General features: G+C 43.4%; 1 protein-coding gene and 1 long non-coding RNA gene across 2 annotated transcripts in view; one reads left to right on the top strand and one right to left on the bottom strand.

The window, feature by feature from the left end:
• Positions 1–1,495: 1,495 nt before the first annotated feature.
• On the bottom strand, positions 1,496–12,933 carry VCAM1 (vascular cell adhesion molecule 1). The gene is made up of 7 exons (XM_081947722.1): positions 12,718–12,933; positions 11,006–11,290; positions 10,030–10,341; positions 8,010–8,282; positions 6,824–7,258; positions 4,224–5,691; positions 1,496–2,142 (listed from the first exon to the last, which is right to left on the bottom strand). Exons 1-6 carry the CDS (start codon positions 12,767–12,769, stop codon positions 5,531–5,533), a joined length of 1,518 nt encoding a protein of 505 aa, XP_081803848.1. The 5' UTR covers positions 12,770–12,933; the 3' UTR covers positions 1,496–2,142; positions 4,224–5,530.
• A 165-nt stretch (positions 12,934–13,098) lies between these two features.
• LOC309389837 overlaps positions 13,099–23,958 on the top strand; it is a 65,203-nt gene continuing 54,343 nt past the window's right edge. The window contains exon 1 of the long non-coding RNA XR_014175014.1: positions 13,099–13,221. This is a non-coding gene — a long non-coding RNA (uncharacterized lncRNA). The remainder of the gene's footprint in view (positions 13,222–23,958) is intronic.

Raw genomic sequence — 23,958 nt, 5'->3', positions numbered from 1 at the left:
AGAGATTAGGCAGTTGTACATGAAAAGTTCCATACAGAATTGGGCAACATGTGGCTTTCCAGATGTCATTGGCCACCAACCTCTAAGCAACATACTAAGGGTAAAAGAAGATGGGAGATACAGTGCGACACTGGAAGGTTCTGACATTGCCACACCCCAAGAAGCTTCCCCAGTGTGAATTTTCCAGTTACCACGGAGAATTGTAGCTCAGAACCAGGGGAAGAGAGATGTTAATATTACAGTTTCCAATATGTATTTCCTCAGTAAGAGTAGCCACAAAACTTGATAGCAAAACATAATACACTTAACTATACCTGCACATTAATACATTTGATTTCTAAAAGGATTTGTGTGAAACAACAATTGTTGCTCTTTTTTACATGCTACCAGTTTTTAAAATCTGTCTTTTATATTTAGACTAGGAGCAGAGGTGGGTTGCTCCTGGTTCGGCCCAAATCGGGCCAACCAGTAGTGGCTCTGCCCACCCGACCGGATGCTTCTGTGCATGCGCAGAAGCAGCACGCGAGCACGCACGAGCGAAAGGGTAGTAAAAAAAAATGGAAACCCACCACTGACTAGTAGCAATCAGTCTCAAAATGTGACATTGCAACAGATCAGCCTGTCACGAGAAAGATTTCCTATTCTTTTTGCAACAGAATATTTACTAGGGTTGGCCTAACATAACATCTTGATACCTAAGAGAAACAATCCAAATGGATCTGAGATTTAACTGGGCTTGCTAATATTTAATAATGTGCCAATACTGGCTAAAGTGACTTTGTTCCTTGAAAGGATGATTTCCTGATCCTCTGTTCCGCGTGAATCCCCCTTGTATTCACCAGTTTAACTCCACACTACTATTGCTCAAAGTCTTCTCTTTGGGTTTAATGGCAGTGACACTGATATGATCACTGAATTGTTAGGCTGTAAGACAATACAGTAGATACTGTATGAATTGCATTCAGTATCATCTACACTACAGTAAACCACAAAAATGCCCAAATGATAAAACCCACGTGGTAACATCCTTATTCAAATGTTATCCTGATGTACTCATGTTTAAATGTTTGGTGCAAGTGACATTTGCATGATGATGTCATCACCCATTTCATCAGTTGACTTCTTTTGTTCTCCCTGAAGATACCCATGGCCATATCTATGCCATTGCCCATTATCTCCTTGTTTCTAGAGAAAAGATGTTCTGTTCGGTTGTGGCTTACCGATGATAACAAGGAAAATCAAGAGTTACCAGCAATGCTTATAAAATCAGAAAAGCACTTTTATTTACAATTCAATCATATATTGATTAACTATAGCATTTGGGCTATTTTACTCTCTAGCCAAACAAAAGAAAATCCAAAGAGGTCAACATAAATATTCAGTTTCACAGGAGAACATTGCATTGCTAAAAACAAACTTAAATAATACTGCACAAGCTTTGAGAAGTACCAAAACATGAACCAGGTGGGTGGGAGACTCACATTTTTTTTAAAAAAAAAAAACAGGTTATAACCTTGTGATTTTGTCTGGAGTGTACAAATTATTCCTTTCATAATATAGCTAATTACGGCAAAGTAGAGTTTTAGCTCTACAATGAGACTCATGCCTTACTTTAAATGTACATAAGATTGTACCCTCCATTTTATTCAGATATCTAGCACTAGGTAATGGGATATTTCTATACTATGAACATCTGTCAGTGTTATACCAGTTTAATTGTTGTTACTTCCTTTTCCTAGAGATTCCTGGGAACCATGGTCTTCTTCCAAGTTTCCTAATGTTTTTCAAAGAATATTAGCTTCCACTATTATGTAGAACTTTAAAACTGTATACTGTTTGTACTCTATCCTCCCCACTATTTGTAGCAGGGGTCCCCAAACTTGGCAACTTTAATACTTGTGAACTTGAACTTCAAGAATTCTCCAGCCAGCTATGCTATGCTGGCTGGAGAATTCTGGGAATTGAAGTACACAGGTCTTAAAGTTGCCAAGTCCACAAGTCTTAGAGTTGCTAATGCTCTGATTTGTAGCACTGCAAACATGGAGGTGTGAGCATCTATTTATACAGAAACAAATCATCAAATTAAGCACATTTTAAATTTAACCAATTTCAACTGAAGAATGAAACGTAGTTTAAAAACCCCTCTTGTTGGACTTCCGGTTCCGGCGGCTACGGCGACAGGCAAGCCTTTGCCTGCTCCCGCTCTCCCGGTGGGCTTCCCCCGCTTCTGGGGGGGCACAGGACGCCCCGAAGAGGCGTCCTGCCGAGGGAGCGGCTCGCGGAGGGCCCCTGCATCGGCAGCGGCTGGTGGGTGCTTCTCCGCTTCGCTCTAGGCACCGGGGAGCAGTTTTGGAGGGCGCGCACGCGTCTCGCTCCATGCCGAGCGAACAACGTACTTTTGAAGGAAGCAGCGGCGGTATGGTGAGAGGCTTCCTTTCTTCATTCCCTTCCTTTTGAAATAATGGACTTTTCAGCGCTTTTAAAAAGCTAAACTTTCGGATCCTTGCTAGAGGTGCGGCTAGAGGGAGGGGGATTTCCCCCCCCCTTGGACAAGCGGCTTGAGAAGATTTTGCTTTCGCCCCCAGGGGAAGGAGGAGGGGGGAGAGCCAACTAATGATGCCTCACCCCTTTAAAAGTGTCTTTCATTGGACTTAGCTCCAGAACTTATGGGTGAACTGAGAACTTTCTGAACTTTTAAAATTTTATTATGCCTCTGAGCCCAAAGCTGGCAGGGCAAGATGGCACACTTCCGTTGTCTTCATGAACTGTGAAACCTGACTCCACCTTTAAAATTCAGGCTTCCGGTCTTTGTCTCCGAGTCACCCAGAGGAATCTCTTGTGGATTGTTATTTTCTGAACTCTTTGGAGAAAAAACTTTCATCTATTGCTAGAGTAACTAAAGAAACTCCCACCTGTTTGGATCCTCTGCCTTCTGGACTCGCCTGCCTGCTCTACTTCTCCAGCTGCCCAGTTCCTACACTGACTGATCTCCTTGTTTTATAAACCATGTCTCCAAAAAGACCACCTCCTGGAAAGCCTGGCTTTGCTACTTCTGCTCCAGCGTCTGCAACGTCCAGTCCAGCTACACAGTCAAAGATAACAGAACTGATGCAACCTAAGACTACAGAGATAGACCTTCAACAAATGCTTCAACAAATTTTACAGGGCCAGGAGGAAATTAAGAAACAATTAAGGGAAATGAAAGATGAAATTAAAGAGAATCAAGCTCAAATTTTTAAGAACTCACAGAGACTGGACCTTGTGGAGGGTGGGGTGGCGGAGGCGAAAGGGGGGGTAGAGGCTTTACAGAAGGGGAACAAAGAACTTGATATCCAACAAATGAAAACAGAGTTTGAGAGAATGTCCTTTTATCTTAGATTTCAAAATGTAATAGAAGCAGATGGGGAAAACATAAGGGACATTATGACTAATATTCTAGCTGAATACATACCCAAAGATAAACAGCAGATGGAATGGGAGATAGACCTAGTCTATAGAGTGAATTCAGCATATGCCAGAACACACAATGTACCCAGGGAGGTTCATATTAAATTCCTTAGGAAAACCACAAGAGATGAAATTCTGGGTGTACAAAGGGGGCAAACACTGACATACCACGACAGGGAGATAACCATTCTGAAGCAGATTCCCAAAAAAATTAGGGAAAAAAGGAAAAGCTATTCGCAATTGGCGAATAAACTATACCAGAAGGGGGTGTGGTTTAGATGGTTGATGCCTGAAGGTATGCTGATATTCTGGGAGGAGACAAGAATCAGAATCAACACACCCATAGAGGCACAGGCCTTTATGGAAAAAAATAAAGTGAACCTAGAAAAAACAGAAGACACCACAACGGTCACACAGGACACGGGAGGGGCCGGAGCTCTGCCAGCGGGGGGTGAAGGGGCAACACCAAGAAAGCTCAGATCACAAAAATGAATAAGAAAACCACAATGTTATAAACAGACCGAAAGTAATAATGAATTTATATCTAGACTATATATCATAACGATATAAACTGATTGAAAATTATTTTTTCTAGAATTAATATGCTGATTTTTTATGATTATGTATTAAGGTTTGATATTTAGATGTAACCTATGAGTTTGGAGGGAGGGGGCGTCTGCCACACTTGCAACTGCCAAAATTTGTAACCATTCCACTTACCCTTTTCCGTATAAATGTTTTAAAAAAACCAATAAAACTTTTTGAAAAAAAAAAACCCTCTTGTTGAGATCAACAGGTCTTTAAAATACTTAGTTCCACCAGGATTAAGCCCATTCTGAAAAAAAACACCTTCAGAGTATCATGTAATTTTTCACAAGTAGCGGTGAATAATTTTGTATTTTCTACTTACAGGTTAAAATACATACATATACAAAATACATATATTCATTGTAGATTTATCCACTTATATCCCACCTCTGCATAATAAATATGTTCAGAATATGATACACTATTTACAAGAAATATATATCTTACAGAATATTTACATACATGTCCAATCCTTCAAAAACAGTTTGGAAATGACCCATCTTCTAGAACAGAAGCAAATCATTGCTTTGTTGAGAATTGCCTGCAGCCACAACATCCCCACACCAAAATACAAGAGCAATAAATAAAACAAAATTAAATAGTCACGCAGCGTGTCACTTTGCAGCGTGTCATTGGTGGCGGAAGCTCACAGATCCAGGAATTGCACAAAAAGTGGAGCTTTATGGGCATTTTGTCAAACAAAGAAATACATTTCCTAAAGCTAGCAAATAGTCCTTCTTTTTATATTCACAAAGCTGTTCATGTGGGGCCTTTGGTGCTCTGTGAGCTTGTTTTGTTGCAGACATTTCATTACCTAACTAAGTAACATAATCAGTGCTACAATGCAATGCTACTTCTCTTCTATTGATCAACAATATTTCATGACTTGCATTTACTGTATAAAGAACTCTGGATAGCCCACCCTACTGCACTTCACTTTATTCTCATATGTAATTACTTTGTTGAGTATGTAGTTAGGCATGAGTTAGTTTGGCACTATCAAAAGGAAGGCAGGGTTCATTTGGCTCATATTGCACATGGAAGTTGATATTGTAAAATGAAAGCATAGTTTAGAGCAGGGGTCCCCAACCCCTGATCCATGGATGGGTACCGGGCTGCGGCATGCCAGAAACCAGGCCGTGCAAACAAGCAAAGCCCCATTCGCGGGATGCAGGCAACATACAAAATCATGCCCCGTCCGGTGCCCAAAAGGTTGGGGGGGGGGGGCGCTGGTTTAGAGACACATCTATAGATTAGTCCAAGGTCACAACTCACTTTATGGCTAAATGGAGATATTAAATGGGGAGAGAGTCTTGACCTAAGAGACCGGTTTTCATGAAAAGGCCTAATTTTGGTTTGCATCCTTTCCAAAGCACATCAGCTCAATTCCTCTCACACTGAGTTGTGATGAGAAAGATCAACAAAGATTCTGAGCAAGATCCAGTATCAGCCAGTTGGTAAACTTGCAAAACTGTCTAATTTCTTCCGAATGGACTTAAACGTTTGGTTTAAGTGAGTCTGCAAGACTGTAGGATCCATTTATTTTCATCTTTCTAAAAATGTAAATAAATATGGCTGCTGCAGGACCTGCTATTGTGGCTAAACAAGAAACTACGACGATTACAGGAGTCACGTAATCCAGCTGTTCAACTCTGGCTGAAAATGAAACAAACGGGAAAAAATATGAGTATAACATGACAACAATGGCCATTGGCAATGCTAACTGAAAGTTTCACTAGCAAATGTTTATCTATTTCTGGATTTAACATCGCCTCCTCTTCTTTCTCTTCTGGGGCTGGCATTTTGGTCACAGACCATATAAATTTCAGTCCCCTTTATAGCAATGTTTATACCATGTCACATTTATGGACACAGGGTCCTGATACAGAAATACACATTTTTGTGGTGGAGGGGCGAATAATATCACCAACAATCCCCTAAGACACCTTTCCTAAATCTTGTAAGTTTCCAAATGCATGGTTCTCAACATCTAGAATACTCTACAGTGCCATGCTCTCTGGAGAATTTGGGGAATTAAATTTCCAATATCAGTTTGGGGAAAGATTCCATACAGATTAATATGGAAAATTAATCAACTTTAATCAGGAAAAGAGCAAAATATGTGCTAAAGGGAATGTAAGAGAATAGTGAAAAGGCTAAGGTGTTTGACCCACAGAAAATACTGCATTTCTGATCATTTTTCTTTACTGTTATTTTCCTCTTGTATATCATTTTTTTATACAGGTAGACCTCAACTTACAACTATTCTCCTACTGACCGTTCAAAGTTACAACATCACTGAAAAAGGAGACTTATAACTATTTTTCACACTTACTACCTTTGAGATACCTCCAGAGTCAGGTGATCAAAATTTGGACACTTGGTAACTGGCATGCATTTATGATGCAACCTTCTGACAAGCAAAGTCAGCGGGGAAGCCAGATTCGCTTAACAATGGGTTACTAACTTAACAATTGCAAGGATTCACTTAACAATTGTGGCAAAGGAAGTTCATAAAATGGGGTAAAATTTCACTTAACTGCCTTGCTTGGCAACAGAAATTGTGGGCTCCTTTGTGGTTGTAAGTAAAGGACTACCTGTATAATGGCTAGTTTGCTGTCTAAGCAATGTCTTTTAGTATTGCAAGAATCCTAGCCAGGGAAAAGAAGAGCTGACCTCATATCTTTTGGGGACTGCTACCCAATAAGCATGGTGTGTTAAGGCAATGCAATCTGCTAGCAGTATTAGTGCAATACGGTTAAATGACTCAAGATTCAAAAATATATACCAATTATTAGGATCTCTTCTGTATTATTTCTGTCATCATCAGAAACATCCTCCAGGTATAGAACTGTATTGTTTTTCAGTGCTGCTTGTGATGTCACAGAGGTAATTATTTTTGGTGCTATATCCGATGCAGACGTTGAAATCAATTCCGGTGCTCTTATTTCTGATGTAATAGACACTAAGGTTTTCAGTGTTGCAAGAGATGTAACTGATATAGTTTCTGATGCTGCATCTGATGTAAAGGATGTTGTTGTCTCAGATGGGGTGTTTAATGCTGTTGTCTCAGATGGGGTGTTTAATGCTGTTGTCTCAGATGGGGTGTTTAATGCTGTTGTCTCAGATGGGGTGTTTAATGCTGTTGTCTCAGATGGGGTGGTTAATGCTGTTGTCTCAGATGGGGTAGTTAATGTTGAAGTGGCTGTTGAAAAGACTGAAGCTAAAGAAAGAAACAAAAATATGTACTGTTAATTGTTTAAAGAAGGTAGTCTACTCTTGACAAATATAAAATCAAACTGCGTGATGATAATATATATGAGTGTTAAAGTTGAATGTTTTCAATATAAATGCTCAAGCATCTGAGATTACAAAAAAAACCTTATATATTAGGTTTTTTGTTTATTTGAATGTAAAATATTTGACATTCAGACTCTACCTAGAGAATATTTAACATTAACATTGAAATGACTTGAGTGAAGGAAGATAGTCTTGTCATCTCTGCCTTAATCCTCCCCCTTTACAATCAGATTGTAAACAGGAAAGCTTTCTAAGTGTAGCTAGGACATTTAGAAATGGACTTAATGATCACAAACTCTCCTATTATGTAGTGTATTACTGTTATTAAAGGCTCTCAAAATGACCCACAATAAATATTGTAAAATGTATTAGCGCCTTAAATCTAAGGATCCCAAACTCTGATTTGCAAATGATTTTTTTTTAAAAAATCTATCATAAGTGTTCTGTGAATAAGTACAGGCTGACCAATGAATATCTTTCTCTTGCAATATTAAATAAGTGGCTATTATCAGACCCTTCATAATTAAAACCAGACGGGCTATAACAGGTCTGGCAATACAAAATTGTCACAAATGGAAAGGTGAAACCCATGCTTTGCAAGGCCAGTAGTTTTGAGGACACAATCTGTAAGTGCATACAGAATGTGGCCTTTTACATTCCCAGCAGTTTTATACCTTGTACAGAAATATATAGTGATTTTTTCTCCACTACACTTGTAACTTCATTGGTGAATTCACAGATATAGGTTCCAGAGTCAGAGGCCTGAGGATTTGGGATAGAGAGGCTGTAATTCTCCATAATATTCTTGGTAAGTCCATCAGGAAGCTGCTTCTTCCAGACAAAACTAGCCTGAGGATGACTTTCAGTCAAGCAGAGAAGTACCAATGCTTCTCCTTCTAGTATGGTGTTGTCTGGAAATGCCACGATTTGAGTATTCCGTGGGCCATCTTAAAGAAAGGAAAGAATAGCCAAGTTAAATTAGTAAATTGTAAATTGAAGGTCACAACGAGTGCCCCAAATGGGGAAGGATTTGAGAATCATCTGCTGAATATCAAAAAAAATGCATAACTGTTAATAAACTGATGGATTTTTCTTCTATTAAAAATGTTTAAAGTGCAAATATTAATCAGATGGGGAAAGTACTTTAAGCAGCTTACAAAAATGAAAACATTAACCAGAATTGCTCATTTGACTTGTCTTTCCCCAATTGTCTTAAGATTCCTTCTTAACATCCTCCTAAAACTACTTTACTTTACTTTTACTTTTATTCATATTTATAGACCGCCCCCTCTCCCAAAAGGGACTCGGGGCGGTGTACAGTCAATACATAAAAAGAGTACATAGATAAATCAATACTTAGATATTTAAATATATAAATAATTAAATGCTTAGATGGAGGAGGTTAAAAGAACTGTACATTCAAGTAAAGTATATAAAATACAATCTTTAAAAAACCCCTAAAAATACCCCACAGAATTAAATTTAAAATGGTTCTCCAGAAATTTCAATTAAAATATATCTGCCAGGAGGTAAAAACTATGAGTGTGCCAGGCCAGCTAATCGAAACAGGTGAGTCTTTAGTTTTTGTCGGAAGGAGCAGAAGTCGGTGGTGGTTCTAATGTCGGGGGGGAGGTCATTCCAGAGGGTTGGGCCCATCACAGAGAAGGCTCTACTCCTAGGCGCCGCCCGTTGGCATTGCCTGGTAGACGGCACCAGGAGAAGTCCCTCCCTGTGAGAGCGAATTGGTCGCAGGGATGTATGCGGCAGGATGCGATCCCGCAGATAGCTAGGTCCTGTGCCATGGAGCGCTTTAAAGATGGTAATCAACACCTTGAAACGCACCCGAAAAACCACAGGCAGCCAGTGCAGCTCGCGCAGGAGAGGTGTTACGTGGGAGTACCTAGTACTCCCCATGATGGCCCGTGCGGCTGCATTCTGGACTAGCTGTAGTCTTCGGGCGCGTCCCAAGGGAAGCCCCATGTAGAGAGCATTGCAGTAGTCCAGGCGAGACATCACCAGCGCATGAGTGACCGTGCGTAGGGCATCCCGGTCCAGTAGGGGGCGCAATTGGCGCACCAGGTGAACCTGGTGGAACGCCCCCCTTGCCACGGCTGCCACATGGTCGTCCATCGACAGCCGGGCATCTAGGAGGACGCCCAAATTGCGCGCCCGTTCCACAGGAGGCAATTGCTCGCCCCCTATGGCCAGTGATGGAGTCAACTGGCTGAACCGAGGTGCCGGCAACCACAGCCACTCAGTCTTGGAGGGGTTGAGTTTGAGTCTGTTGTCCCCCATCCAGACCCCGACGGCTTCCAAACACCGGGACATCATTTCGACAGCCTCGTTGGGGTGGTTTGGGGTGGAAATGTACAGCTGAGTATCATCAGCGTACAGATGATACTCAACCCCAAAACCACGGATGATCTCCCCCAGTGGCTTCACATATGCGTTGAACAGAAGGGGCGAGAGGACCGACCACTGTGGCACCCCACAAGTGAGTGTCCTCAGGGTCGACCTCTGCCCCCCTGCCAACACACATTGCATCCAGTCGGAGAGGTAGGAGCCAAACCACCGCAAAACGGTGCCTCCAACTCCCATCCCCAACTCCCAACTAGTTTAAACTATTGCAATATGGAGGCAACCTTAACACGAATATAACCTATACTTGACTCTTTCTTCCATCAACATACTTACAATTTATTTCCATCACATGCGTAGACTGCCTGGGCTCCAGAGTCATGTCCTCTAAAGACAGCTCAGCTACGCATATAATCTCTTTCCCAAAATCTTCTTCGGTAGGAATAAAATCCATCTTCAAATTCTTGGTCTGTAATGATTTTGTATGAGGGTCTTGAAAAAACTCTTTTTCAGAAGTTAAGTTTCCTTTTAGCAAAGTGATCTTCAACTGATCAGCAGGATAGACCTTGGGGACACGACAGGTGACAGAAGCAGGTTGCCCAAGAATGAGAGGGCTTTTGAGCTCTATAACTGGATCGCTGGGGAATGCTAAAAGACAAAACAAATAAACCATATTAGAAGAAGGTTGTTAGCAGCTAAAACTGTCATCTCTCTGTTCACAACTACTTAGTCCTCACGTTTTGGATACAATCTGCTCCCCAGATGATGGCATCTGAACCAGTGGTGGGTTGCTTACCAGTTTACTACCAGTTCACTTGTGCTTGCTTGTGCGCACACGCAATGCTTCTGTGCATGCGCAGAAACATCCAGGCGGGTAGGCAGAGCCTCCTACGGCCGCCACTACCGGTTCGGCCAAACTGGGCTGAAGCAGGAGCAACCCACCTCTGATCTGAACCAATATTATGGCAGAAGATTTAATATTACTGTTGCTTGGTATGTAAACTCTGAATGAACCAGCATTCTACACAGCGTCTCAACACATGAAAACCCCCCAAAGACCCATAACCAGGGAGGAGAAAGGGGGACCCTGTTTCCCTACTTAGACGCTGAATGGAGAAAGATGTAACACTTTCTCCATTCAGCATCTAAGTCCCTTCTAACAGAGTCTTTAAAAAAAAGATCAAACGATCTGCGAGAACCATTCCTACCCGCGGATCAATTAGATACATAAATTCCGTATACAGTATGTGGAAACCACAGGTATGCTATGAGAATTAAATACACTGTATCTTACTACAGTTTAGTTACTTACAGTAAATGTCAACCTTGACTGCTTTTTCTTTGGATGGTTCACCCAGCTTGCAACCAGCAGTGCAGACATATTGGTGCTCATGTTGAAATCCAACAGACTGTAGAGTTAAAACTGAACTCTTTCCTTGATTGCTCAGTTTTCCACCTAATGGATAGTCTAACTGGGTTCTCCAGGAGAAGTACGGGGATTCACAACCGGTTGTGCGACAGCTTAGGGCAAGCTTGTGTCCAATTTGTGTAACCACTCTGTGATCTGGCACAATGTCCTCTATCCCAAAGGCTTTAGCTGAAGCAAGAGAGAAGGAAGCACATTCAGGATACATGGATGCAGTGTTACAGATAAATATTTATCTTCCTGCTGTTTTTATCATTTATCCAAATGAGCCAAACTCAATTTTTAAAAAACCTGCTTCTAGACACCCAGGAGACAAAAGCAGAATGGAACTGTATATAAGCTGGTGTCAAGACAAAAAGCATTATTTGACATGGGAATGGTAAAATTGCATGCAGACAAAAATATAGCTAGTATAATAATGGCTTAATATAAACTCATCCACCCAGAACTATTTTGAACCTGGGTAGCACCTAAATGGAATGGAATAAATAATTTTTATTCCACTATAATGTTTATACTTCTATCAAAAATATCTTACAATAAGTAAGATTTCTATTTCCATAACACTGTTGTGTTATGTTTTAAAGTGAATGTTGGAATTTATTCATGTTTTAAAGTGAATGTTAAAGTTACGAACTGTAACTTTGAACTGTAAAGTGAATTTACAATTACAAACCAGCATTAAAGCAACAAATATCATTTATTGGAATGGGAAATCGGTAAAGTAATCCAGACTGTGACACAGCATACAGAGGAAAGTAACTAGCGATTGTTATCCGGATGTGTAGTCATGGTGATATTAATCTCACATTCTGGGCCCAAGCTGAACAATTAATAACATGTCCAAGACTGCATTCTTATAACCACTGATCAGAAAGATCTATTGAATTCAGTGGAACCATTTCTAATATATACACACAATTATAATACCATTAATTCTGAAGAGTTTCAGTTATGATTGGTGTCTAAATGAAGTAGATGAAGATGGAATTCCAATGCATGCATATTGTATATTGAAATAGGCCTGCCTTACAGCCTAAAGTTCAAGGTCTCAGCACAATTAGTTTGAACTACCTACTACTGAACTGACAATCTAAATATTGCTCAAATTAGAGTCCAAAAGAATAAGAGTTTAATTTAATAGACAAGTATATTGTTGTCTTTGAATGTACATCGATCAGCATACATTAAAATTACTCACCCTCTGTAATTTCTTCTATCATCCATCTATCTATCTATCTATCTATCTATCTATCTATCTATCTATCTATCTATCTATCTATCTATCTATCTATCTATCTATCATCTATCTATCTATCTGGCTCAGTGGCTAAGACACTGAGCTTGAATTCTTAGTACAATCTCCTGCGTGAGCAGGGGGTTGGACTAGCTAACCTCCAAGGTCCCTTCCAACTTTTTACTGTCTGTCTGTCTGTCTGTCTGTCTGTCTATCTGTCTATCTATCTATCTATCTATCATCTATCTATCTATTATCTTGGAGCAAATACATTCTCTATTTATTTTTATTTCAGACGCTTAATAATGCAAAACAAGACACGTTTTCTCTCCAGAGCACCAGCAACAAGCTCCAAACTCACCCGTTGTGAATGTCAGGAGCAGCGAAAGCAGCGCTGAAGTCATTCCTGCCATTGGCCTCGACGACTTGGGTCCGGGAGACGCAAAACTTGAGCGGGTTCAAAAAGGACAGTCCCGAAATTGCCTCGCCCAGGAACTCCAAGAAGGACCCACTGCAACCGTGAAAGAGAGATCGGTGTATGCCGGACCCCCATTTCGTCCTTTTTATAAGGAGAAGCGACGGGGGAGGGCGGGGGGTGGACGGGGAGGGGGAATGGGACTGTGGGAGAAAGAGCGTTCCTTGGAAATTCCGGGACGGAAAATCCCTAAAGCCGAAGAAGGAAAACGAAAGCGGCTCCCCCACCCCAGGAAGCCCGGCCGACGTTGGAATTGCCTCTCTGCTAACTCCCCCTTGCCCAGTTTCCTGCAGGGATCCGAGTTTCTTTGGGCAGCAAGTGTCCCGCCAAGGAAATATTTGGGAGACCCTCCTTGTCTCTGGTGTCCGAAGGACAACGTGAACCAAGAAAGTAAGGAAAAGAAAACAAAACGAGCAAAGCTTTTTAATCGTTTTAGCATAAAATCGAGACATTAGGACCTCTTTCTGTCAAAAGGATTGATGGGGAAGAATCAGTTTAGGGGATCCAAGCCCTGAAAAGTTTCTGAAACATGGATGCCTATGGTTCAAGCATTCATTTCCGGCCTCATGAATTCACTGTGACTCTTTCAGCTGGACAGGTGATATAATAATAACGGGTCTATTATGTTGTTGTTCTACAATGAATAGGCAGCTGTCTGTATTCATGTATCCAAAAAATAATAATATTTGCTGACTGGGCACAAACATCATTGGTCAACTTTACGGGGCTGTTGTCAATGAGTATTGAGATCAAAGTTAACAATACGAACAAAAGATCCTATGAGACCAATACAAGGCGCGTAGCAATGTCGAAGCTCCCCAAAAAGAAAAGGGTGCTAAGATTTGGAATTTTCCAAAAATCTTCATCAAGTCCTGTACATAAGTTTGGTTCTCTGTTTAGTCAATCTTTGAAGAAGGTAAGGCAATATCCTTCAGAGGTCCTACATCTAACACCTTTGGCTAACAGCAAAAGATCTGGCATCTATAGTCACAAACTTCTACTGTTTAGAACAGGGGTCACCAACCTTTCGGACCTCGGGGACCATTAAATTCATAATTTAAAATTCTGCGGACCGCTAATATGATCTGCCTAATGACTGGCTGGGTAGGCGTGGCTAGGTGGACACGTGACTGGGTGGGCATGGCCAACTCGATGTCACTCACATCAAGAGGCACCTCGCCAGCCTCTACTTGCCCCTCCCGTCCCAACCACTCCTCGCCTGCCTGCCCAGGCTCCTTAGGGCCCCAACAGGAAGCAGTTGTAGAAGCTAAGCAGCCACCATGAGAAAGAGTTGGCGAAACAGATGGCTCAATTCAAATTGGATCTGACCGAGATAGAAGCTCAGCAGAAGCACCTCACTGAGAACTATGAGCATAGGCTTTCCAAGCAGGGGGAAGACCTGCGGGAGTGCAAGGCCAGATACAGACGCCTGGAGCCTCAGCGGGTTGAGATGGTCAGCCAGTTCCAGGCCATGATGCAGTCCCACTGGAACAAGGCCCTCCGGCTCTTCGCCACCAGCAGCACTTCCCTCCAGCCTTTGCCCAACGCTCCACACCAGGAGGCTGAAGCAGACCCCAAGTTGGAGTTTCTCTCCCCCTCAGACCCACACAAAAAGACCCCGAAGGAGGAGACTCTCTGCAGCAATACAAACATTCATTGCATGTATCCAGACCAGGGACTGTAGTTTGAGGACCCCTGATTTAATGCAATATAAAAAATGCAAATAATTTTTCTGTGGACCACCAAAATTTTCTCATGGACCACCAGTGGTCCACGGACCACCAGTTAGTGACCGCTGGTTTAGAAGATACACTTGCTGATTCCTGAATTGCAATTATTTTGGCCAGACTCTGTTTTGTCTTGAGTCGTCCCAAAAGCCTGTAATGGATGCAGGTGGTCCTTGACTTACAACCACAATTGAGCCTCAAATTTCTGTTGCTAAGTGAGACATTTATTAACTACATTTTGCCCAGTTTTACGACCTTTCTTACCACAGTTGTTAAGCGAATCACTGCAGTTTTAAAATTAGAAACACTATTGTTAAGTGAATCCGGCTTCCCCATTGACTTTGCTTATCAGAAGGTTCCCAAAAAGAGATCACATGACTCCGGGACACTGCAACCGTCATAAATATGAGGCAATTACCAAGTGTCTTTTGATCACATGACCATGGGGATGTTGCAATGGTTGTAAGTGTGAAAAGCGGTCATAACCAGTGACGTGCAGTCAGGGGAGGCAGAGCCACACCATCATGAAAATAAAAAAAAATTACTCCGGGAAGCCGTGAAAGTGGCTGGGAGAGGCGCGCGGCTTGGTTTAGCCTCCCTGGACATCTCAGCAGCAGCCCCAAGTGTGCCGATCTCGCCATTTTTTGCATCGAGCGAGCCCGGGATCCTTGCAAGGGAAATGGCACCACGTGTGCAGGCGGCTCCTCAATGCCAGCCTCAGATCAGCGCAGCCGTGGTCCCCTTCATGTTGGCTTAGGAAGGAGGGGAATGGGACCACCTGTGTTGGGGAAGGGAATTGCGGCTGTGCTAATCTGAGGCTGTGCGCTGAGGATCCACCTGCACACATGGTCCCATTCCTCTTGCAAGGATCCCGGGCTCGCCCGATGCAAAAAATGCCTAGGTAACATCATCAGTGCTAGAAGGGGGGGGGGAAGGAGGAGAAAGGAGAAGTTTCTCTTCTCAGAAATGTCTTCTTAGTGGAGCTGCAGCCGCGCACGTGGCAAGAAAACACCGTGCAGCAGTTTCCAACTGCCACACAGTGCTTTCTGCTGTCACAAGCGCCGGAGGCTGGGGAGGTCCTTTGCAGACGGCTAGAACTGGACGCCCGCAAAGGACCTCCCCGGACTTGTTTTGGTGAGCGCGGGGCGCTAGTTCAGCAAAGCAAGCCCGGGGAGGTCCTTTGTGGGCAGCCAATCCTAGCTGCTTGCGCCCGGCGCTGCAGCTAAAGTAAACTCCCAAAGCCCCTGCCGCTACCGGAATATCTGCTGCCGCCTCCTCCTCCTCTAACAGCACCACCACATTTGCTGCCCGACGCTGCGGCAGAGTGAAGCCGCCAAAGCTCCTGCTGGCGCCCCGCCCGTGGCAGCGGCGCCTCCCCCTCTGTTCCCAGCACCTGAGATGAGCCCCGCGTTACCCCTGCCCCCTCCTCCTCTGCTGTGTTTTTGAGGAGCCATGAGGCCGCGGGAGCCAGTAGGAAGGCGGCAGAGGGGGCGGGAGCAGGGGAAAAAGGCCTCATTGCTTCTCAAAAGCACGGCGGTGGAGGAGAAGGCAGCAGGGGTAACGCGGTGCCCAGCTCAGATGCTCCGAGTGGAGGGGGATGCGCTGCCGCCGCTGCCACAGGCCAGGGGCGCCAGCGGGAGCTTTGGTGGCTTCACTCCAAATGTGGTGGTGCTGTTGGAGGAGGAGGAGGAAGAGGAAGAGGAGGCAGCTGCTATTCTAGTGGCGGCAGGGGCTCGTTGCCATCTTCTGCGGCAGCCCTGCCCCCTGTGAAAAAAACCTGAAGATGGAGCATATCCACGCAGATGACGTCGCCGCAACATGACTGGAGGAGGAATTCTGGGAGTTGAAGTCCACAAGTCTTAAAGCTGTCAGGTTTGAAGACCCCTGGAGTTTTTTTCCCTAAAGGGTTAGGGGTGCAAGGATCTTGCAACTTGACAGCTTTAAGACTTGCACGCTTCAATGCCAGAGTTCCTGAGCCAACATGACTGGAGGAGGAATTCTGGGAGTTGAAGTCCACAAGTCTTCAAGCTGTCAGGTTTGAAGACCCCTTGGGGATTTTTCCTAAAGGGTTAGGGATCAAGGATCTTGTAACTTGACAGCTTTAAGACTTGTGTGCTTCAAATGCCAGAGTTTCTGACCCAACATTTTGGTTGCTAAGCAGGAGCGTTGTTAAGTGATACTATATAACACTTTTAATTAAGAGGGTACCTTGAATAAACATAACTTTGAGTTTCAAATAATACTGATTTCGTTGTTGTCTTAGGTGATGCCTGTGAAAAAAATTCAGGTGCTGCTCAGGCATAAAAATGTGCCGCTCAAACACTATACTTTTCTGCTCACACTGAAAAAAAATTAGAGGGAACATTGGCAGCAGCCTGTCTGTCCCTTTCTGACATTTCTGAGAAGAGAAACTTCTCCGGTCAGGCTGCACCCGTGCAATCGGAGCAACCACACGGTTTGATGACATCATCAGCCTCACCAGTCATAAACCTCACCGCATAACTCACTTTTTTCAGTGCTGTTCTGACTTTGGTCACTAAGGAAACTGTTGTAAGTTGAAGACTACCTATATAAATGCATATATTGGGAAGACTGCAGACCTGCAATTTCATCCAAGCTCACAAATAGTAGGATCCTCTGAAAATAAGATATAAAACATTTATTTCATCTTCAAAGGATTTTTTTTTTGCACATTTAAGGAATTTCCTCATTGCTACTGCTTTTACTTTCCATTTCTATAAAGTGGTTTAAAGATGATTTGATAATATTCTTCCTCTCTTCATCTCACATGGATGGAAAAAGTATGAGCTGCATCTTAAAGTCTGACTTGATTACTAAATACTTTAAAATGTTAACTATCAGAAACAGGGTGGAAATTAGATCTTCCTTTTCAGAACTAGCAGCTATCAGCATTTAAAACAATGCTACATTGTTAATGTAAAATTTATCCAGTTTTTTCCTTGTTCGTCCCTGAGCTGCTGTTTTATTATTAATTCATTAATTTAAAAGAAGTTACTGTGGCAAGGATTTTGTGATATCTGTAGTAATATTTTGTATAGATCATTTTATAGTAATATTGTTAGTAATATTGTTAATCTTGTCAATTATTAAAACAATTGATAAGTGTCAATATATCTTATATGTAATATATAAGGTCATTTTGTATGAATGTACTTAAGTTTTAACAATTGTTTTATTAATGGTGCATTGCCAGTGGAGGATTCCTACCAGTTCAGACTGGTTCGACTGAACAGGTAGTGGTTTGGCAGCTTGGGTCGCTGGAACCGCCAATGACCCAGGCCTGCCACGCCCCTGAACTGGTTTTAAAAATATTTTTTATAATAGGCCTTTCAGCTTTTACTAGCTACAAAAATGCCGCAAAGGGATTGTAAGAAAAGCCATGCCAGGATGGTTGAAAGATAAGCTCTGTCAGGTGTGAACAATCAGAAGAGTTCAATGTGAAGAGTTCAATTACCTGTTTTATTGCTAAAGCCTGTGCATCTTCTCAGACTGACGGTCTGTACCTGGGTGAGTCTAGTAACAGCAGGGGGATCGGATTTCATTCTCTTGTGTCCACATAGGGCAGTGTCGGGGAACCTTTTTGGCAATGAGTGCTGAAACGGGAGCGCACACATTCGTGCGCCGGGAACATGATCTTCTGGTTTTTGCCACACACATATGCACTGGCCACCTGGTCTTCTGGTTTCCGCTGCACATGAGTGCGTGAAGACCAGCTGGCTGGTGCGGAAACCAGAAGGCCATCTTCCATGCACGTACATGCGCACCAGGCGGCTGTTCTTCCGGTTTCCGGCACTCCCACATGTGTGAAGACCAGCTGATCAGCACACCGGAACCTGGAAGAGCAATGTTCGACGGCTCACATGCCCAGAGAGATGGCTCTGCGAGCCACTTCCAGCACCCCTGGCATAGGTTCGCCATCAGGGACATAGGGATTCCAGACTAATTCCCTGTTTAACTCCTCCTTCGAGCTCAGCCATTTTATCTCCCTCATTAATATGTCTATTATTTTGCTGTTCTACAATGAAAAGCCAACTGTCTGTGTTCATGTCAGAAGCACTGACAAAGCTAACCGAAGGGTGCTTCCGGGTTGAAATGGTTTGCTGGTGACAACACCGTTGTCCAGGGGATTGCCAAAAGTAATGCAGACTTTGGGGATGCTTTTTCATGTCCCTCAATAATCAGCTGCCCCAGAGAAACTGCAAATACAGCTGGTCCTCATTGTACAATAGTAATTGAGCCCAGCATTGTGGTCATAAGGCATTGTGGTCATAAGTTGAGGCAGCCAACTTTTTGCAGCATTCATTAAGCAAACAACGCAGTGATTAAGCAAACATTGCTGTCAGAATAAGAGAAACAATTTTCCCCGATGAGATTTTTCCCTCCCATAGAAACTGGAACTAAAAAAAAGTCACAAATTGCAATCATATGACCACAGGAAACTGCAAACATCAATTTGTGATCCAGTTGCCAAGCACCCAACATATGATTACATGACTGTGCTGTGTATGTGTAGGTGGGACATTGTAACTTTGAAAACAGGTTGTAGGTATCTCGCAGAGGGGGGGGGGGCTGTTGTAACTTTGAATAGTGTTAAGCAACTGGTTGTAAAGCAAGGATGACACTCTTAAATCCCTAATTCCCTAAATGTAAGATGATAATCTTCAATTCCTAAATCAGAAATTAAAGTAACAGACGAGCTTCATCTGATGTACTACAATATATTTATGAAATCTGAAACTGAAGATTGGACAACTAAAGTTACTCTTTACTGTTTCATCTTGGCAAGCAATTTGTATAGTTTCATTTTCCCGGTATCTTCATAACTGGATGATTGCCCATTACTTACAAGATCTGGAGATAGTTGACTAAAAGTGCTGGAAGCTCTGCTTAATTCTAGGAAATAACTTAAGAACCAAGTTATTTTAATTCAGCCTTGGAAGATAGTCCAAGATAAAACAAAAGATTACCTTCTTCAATCCAAAGATGTAATGAAATTTGCAAAAACAAAACAAAAAAAAACCAACAAAAGATAGTAAAATATCTTGCTTACTGAAAGTAAGCCAGATATTTTCCACCAGGGCCTGCGTAAAACTCTGTTATTTGCCCATAGTCCACAGCAGAGATGGTATTTGGTAGGTTCTGATCAGTTCTGGAGAACCGGTAGTGGAAATTTTGAGTAGTTCAGAGAACGAGTAAATACCAACTCCGACTGGCCCCGCCCCCGATCTATTCTCTGCCTCCCGAGTCTGAGCTGATCGGGAGGGAATGGGAATTTTGCAGTAACCTTCCCCTGGAGTGGGAGGGAATGGAGATTTTGCAGTATTCTTCCCCTGCCACACCCACCAAGCCACGCCCACTGAACTGGTAGTAAAAACTTTTGAATCCCACCACTGGTCCATAGCAATTATTATTTATTTATTTATTTATTTATTTATTTATTTATTAGCGCTTATAGACCGCCCCCTCTCCCAAAAGGGACTCGGGGCGGTGTACAGTCCGTAGCAAAAATACAACAAGTTAAAATTATTAAATAAATAGATATGTGAGGAGGATAAAAGATATGCCAAACTGTACAGCTGAATAAATAAATCAGGATATACAAAATTTGAAATCCCAATATCCTGTAAAATTAAATTTAAAAGAGACAATCCCTCTAAAAACCAATAAAAGTGTGTATGCCAGGAGGAAAACATTATAATTATGCCAGACCAGCCAGTCGGAACAGGTGAGTCTTCAATTTCTGTCGGAAGGAGCGGAGGTCAGTAGTGGTTCTAATGTCGGGGGGGAGGTCATTCCAGAGGGTTGGGCCCATCACAGAGAAGGCCCTACTCCTCGGTGTCGCCCGTTGGCATTGCCTAGTGGACGGCACCAGGAGAAGCCCCTCCCTGTGAGAGCGAATTGGCCACAGGGATGTGTGTGGGAGGATGCGATCCCGCAAGTAACTAGGCCCTGTGCCATGGAGCGCTTTAAAGATGGTAACCAGAACCTTGAAACGCACCTGAAAGACCACAGGCAGCCAGTGCAGCTCGCGCAGGAGAGGTGTTACATGGGAGTACCTGGTACTCCCCATGACTACCCGCGCGGCTGCGTTCTGAACTAGCTGCAGTCCTCGGGCGCGTCCCAAGGGGAGCCCCATGTAGAGAGCGTTACAGTAGTCCAGGCGAGACGTCACCAGTGCATGAGTGACCGTGCGTAGGGCATCCCGGTCCAGAAGGGGGCGCAATTGGCGCACCAGGCGAACCTGGTGGAACGCCCCCCTTGCCACGGCTGCCACATGGTCATCCATTGACAGCCGGGCATCTAGGATGACGCCCAAATTGCGCGCCCGTTCCACAGGGGGCAATTGTTCGCCCCCTATGGCCAGTGATGGAGTTAACTGGCTGAACCGAGGTGCCGGTAGCCACAGCCACTCGGTCTTGGAGGGGTTGATTTTGAGTCTGTTGTCCCCCATCCAGACCCCGACGGCTTCCAAACACCGGGACATCACATCGACAGCCTCGTTGGGGTGGCCTGGGGTTGAGATGTACAACTGAGTATCGTCAGCGTACAGATGGTACTCAACCCCAAAGCCACGGATGATCTCACCCAGCGGCTTCACATATGCGTTGAACAAAAGGGGCGAGAGGACCGACCCTTGCGGCACCCCACAAGAGAGTGGCCTCAGGGTCGACCTCTGCCCCCCAGTCAACACACATTGCATCCGGCCGGAGAGGTAGGAGCCAAACCACCGTAAAACGGTGCCTCCGACTCCCATCCCCTCCAGCCGGCGCAATAGGATACCATGGTCGATGGTATCAAAAGCCGCTGAGAGGTCTAATAGGACCAGGATAGAGGAACAACCTATATCTCTGGCCCTCCAGAGATCATCAACCAACGCGATGAAGGCTGTCTCTGTGCTGTGCCCGGGTCGGAAGCCGGACTGGCGTGGGTCTAGATATACGGATTCATCAAGGCGACGTGGAAATTGCTGCGCCACCACATTCTCAACAACCTTCGCTAAAAAGGGGAGGTTGGAGACTGGACGATAATTGTCCCTAAGTTGTCTCAACAATCAACAAGTTGTCTTTTACCAACAATCATTAGGCATTCTGGAATTTGAAGTCCCACTGTATTTGGCAGATACCAAGTTAGCAAAGGTTATTTTTCAGTTGTAGCTGATCAAAGAAAAACAAAAGTTTTTTTTGTCTTTTTCTCAGCTTGACTGAATGTGGGAATGAATATTCAGACCAGGAACAGAGACAACATCTATTTGTCTCTTTCCCCCCCCCAGCAAGTTTTATAAGTCCCTATGCAACCATGCCAGTACTTGACACTCTTCAGTTTGTGTGTTGAGCAGTTCTTCACTCCAGATGAAAACTTGAGCCACAACTGTCAGGCCTGAATGTCTCTGACACTCTTTTCACTTCTTCTAGTTTTTCTTCCCCTGGGTTTATTATTATCATACGTGATGAAAAGTTCAGGGAAAACCCAAAGCTGTAACCCTTTTAGAATAGGACTCCAGCTTTTTTAACAATTGGTTAGAAAGTGGGCTGTAAACATAAGTTGCCACATGGCAACAAAAGTGTGAGACAAAATTAACAGTGAATGAAGTGTTGGAAGAAATGGCCTTCTGGGTTCAACTTCAAGTGGGCAAAAAGACACTGGAAACATGGAGGCTGCTTGGAAAGATCGTTTAATGGTGCACAGGACCACATGGCTTGAGCTCCTGAACAGAAAGGGGGATCACATGCTTCAAGATGTTGGGTGAAGAAGAAAAGAGAAAGAAGGGCTGAAAGTTCCTGGTTTTATACTTTCTGTTCGGCCCCTCCTCTGTTTCCGGTTCCTGTGTAAGAAATGTATTCAGATTGGTTGTCAGATTCTCATGGTGCCATGCAGGAGCAACTCTGCAGGTTGTGCTTTGAGTCCACATTTGGTTGAGCTTTGCTTCTTCCCAGGTGCCCCGTGGTGAGATGGGTAAAGGGCTAACACTATCATGCCTTAATCCCATCACCCTGGAGCTGAAGGGGAAACACTCTTTGTTATGTAGAATAGACTGGCTTGGGCATTTTAATGGCCCATTAAGAAAAGTGGGGGGCTTTTAAGAGTGTTTCCTGCCTAACATGTTTCTCCATTTCTGATCTAGGAAATATAATATTCTGCCTTTTCAATATTGTTAGATCGGGTAATGGAAAGGCATACACAGGTTAACGGTAACAACAGCTCTTTATTAACTCAGTAGCAACTATGTACAATCCAGCGAAGGTTGAGTCTGACAGCAGCCCTTTTATAGGGAGCTGTCAGACCCTTCAATCAATGAGGTTAAACCTCTGTTCCCGTCGGAACAGAGGATGTTGACAGAAACCACTATAGCTGAAGCTAGAATCTAACAAATATTTCCTAGGATAGGAGAGGGGGGATTTTAACTTCCTACAGAAGGAATGAGTATTGTGGAGCGAGCTGGCGGTTATTGTAATGTCTGTAAAATTCTGCAATGTCTTTTTGCTATTTGTTTTACTTAATTCATGATATAACTTTGGAAAACTTCATGCCAGCCAAGCTTAAAGCACACTTCTCAAGTCTATGTTTAAAGTGTTACCAAAAAAGATGAAAATTTTCCTTAGTACTGTATAAAAGAGCTTATTCGGTGATCTGTTGTCACTTGTCAATCAACACACCAATTAAAAGTATAGCACCAGGGGGTCGATAGGTTGGCAACAGGGGTGAAATCAATTTACCTTCGCTACTGTTTCGAAAATGTGAGCACACGTCCTATAACATTCAAATCATTCATTTTCAAACAATGTACTGTCCTAATATATATAATTTTTTATTTCTTCTTGCCATGAAGTCACACCTGAATCAATATTCATCCAAACCAGTGGTGGGTTCCTGCCGGATCGCACCGGATCGCGCGCGCTCCCTTTCAGCGCTCCACCTGGCTCGCGCGCTCCCTTCCGGGGCTAAAACCGGAAGTACAGTTTTGGCCGGCCCTGGCGAAGCAACGACGCCTGCCTGCGCTCCACCAGCTCGGCTGGGAACGGAGATGTTTCCTCAGCGGAGCGCCTGAAAAGACTTTTCAGGCGCTCCGCTCCGCTGCAATGTTGAGATTACAGAGCAAAAGTTATTGCTTTGAGTACAAAAGTCTTGAACGATAGAATTTTTTTAAAAAAAACCCCTATCAACCCCTCATTACATGCAAAAGGCAAATTAAATAAATCATTTGGAATCTTCCTAACCCTGACACATAACAAGCTTCAATGCTTCGTGTAAATGTATACATAATTCCAGGGGTTCCTACAAGGACACACCAATAAGAGAGGCAGAGGTTCCTGCAAACAGAAGAATAGGACCTCCAAGAGCCACAAAATTACACTGGGAAGACAAGTTGTTGTTGTTATCA

Source organism: Natrix helvetica, assembly GCF_964273705.1.
Source record: "Natrix helvetica genome assembly, chromosome: 3".
Classification (NCBI taxonomy): domain Eukaryota; kingdom Metazoa; phylum Chordata; class Lepidosauria; order Squamata; family Natricidae; genus Natrix; species Natrix helvetica.
Note: the sequence above shows the minus strand (reverse complement) of the source record. Positions and strands in the feature narration are given on the sequence as shown.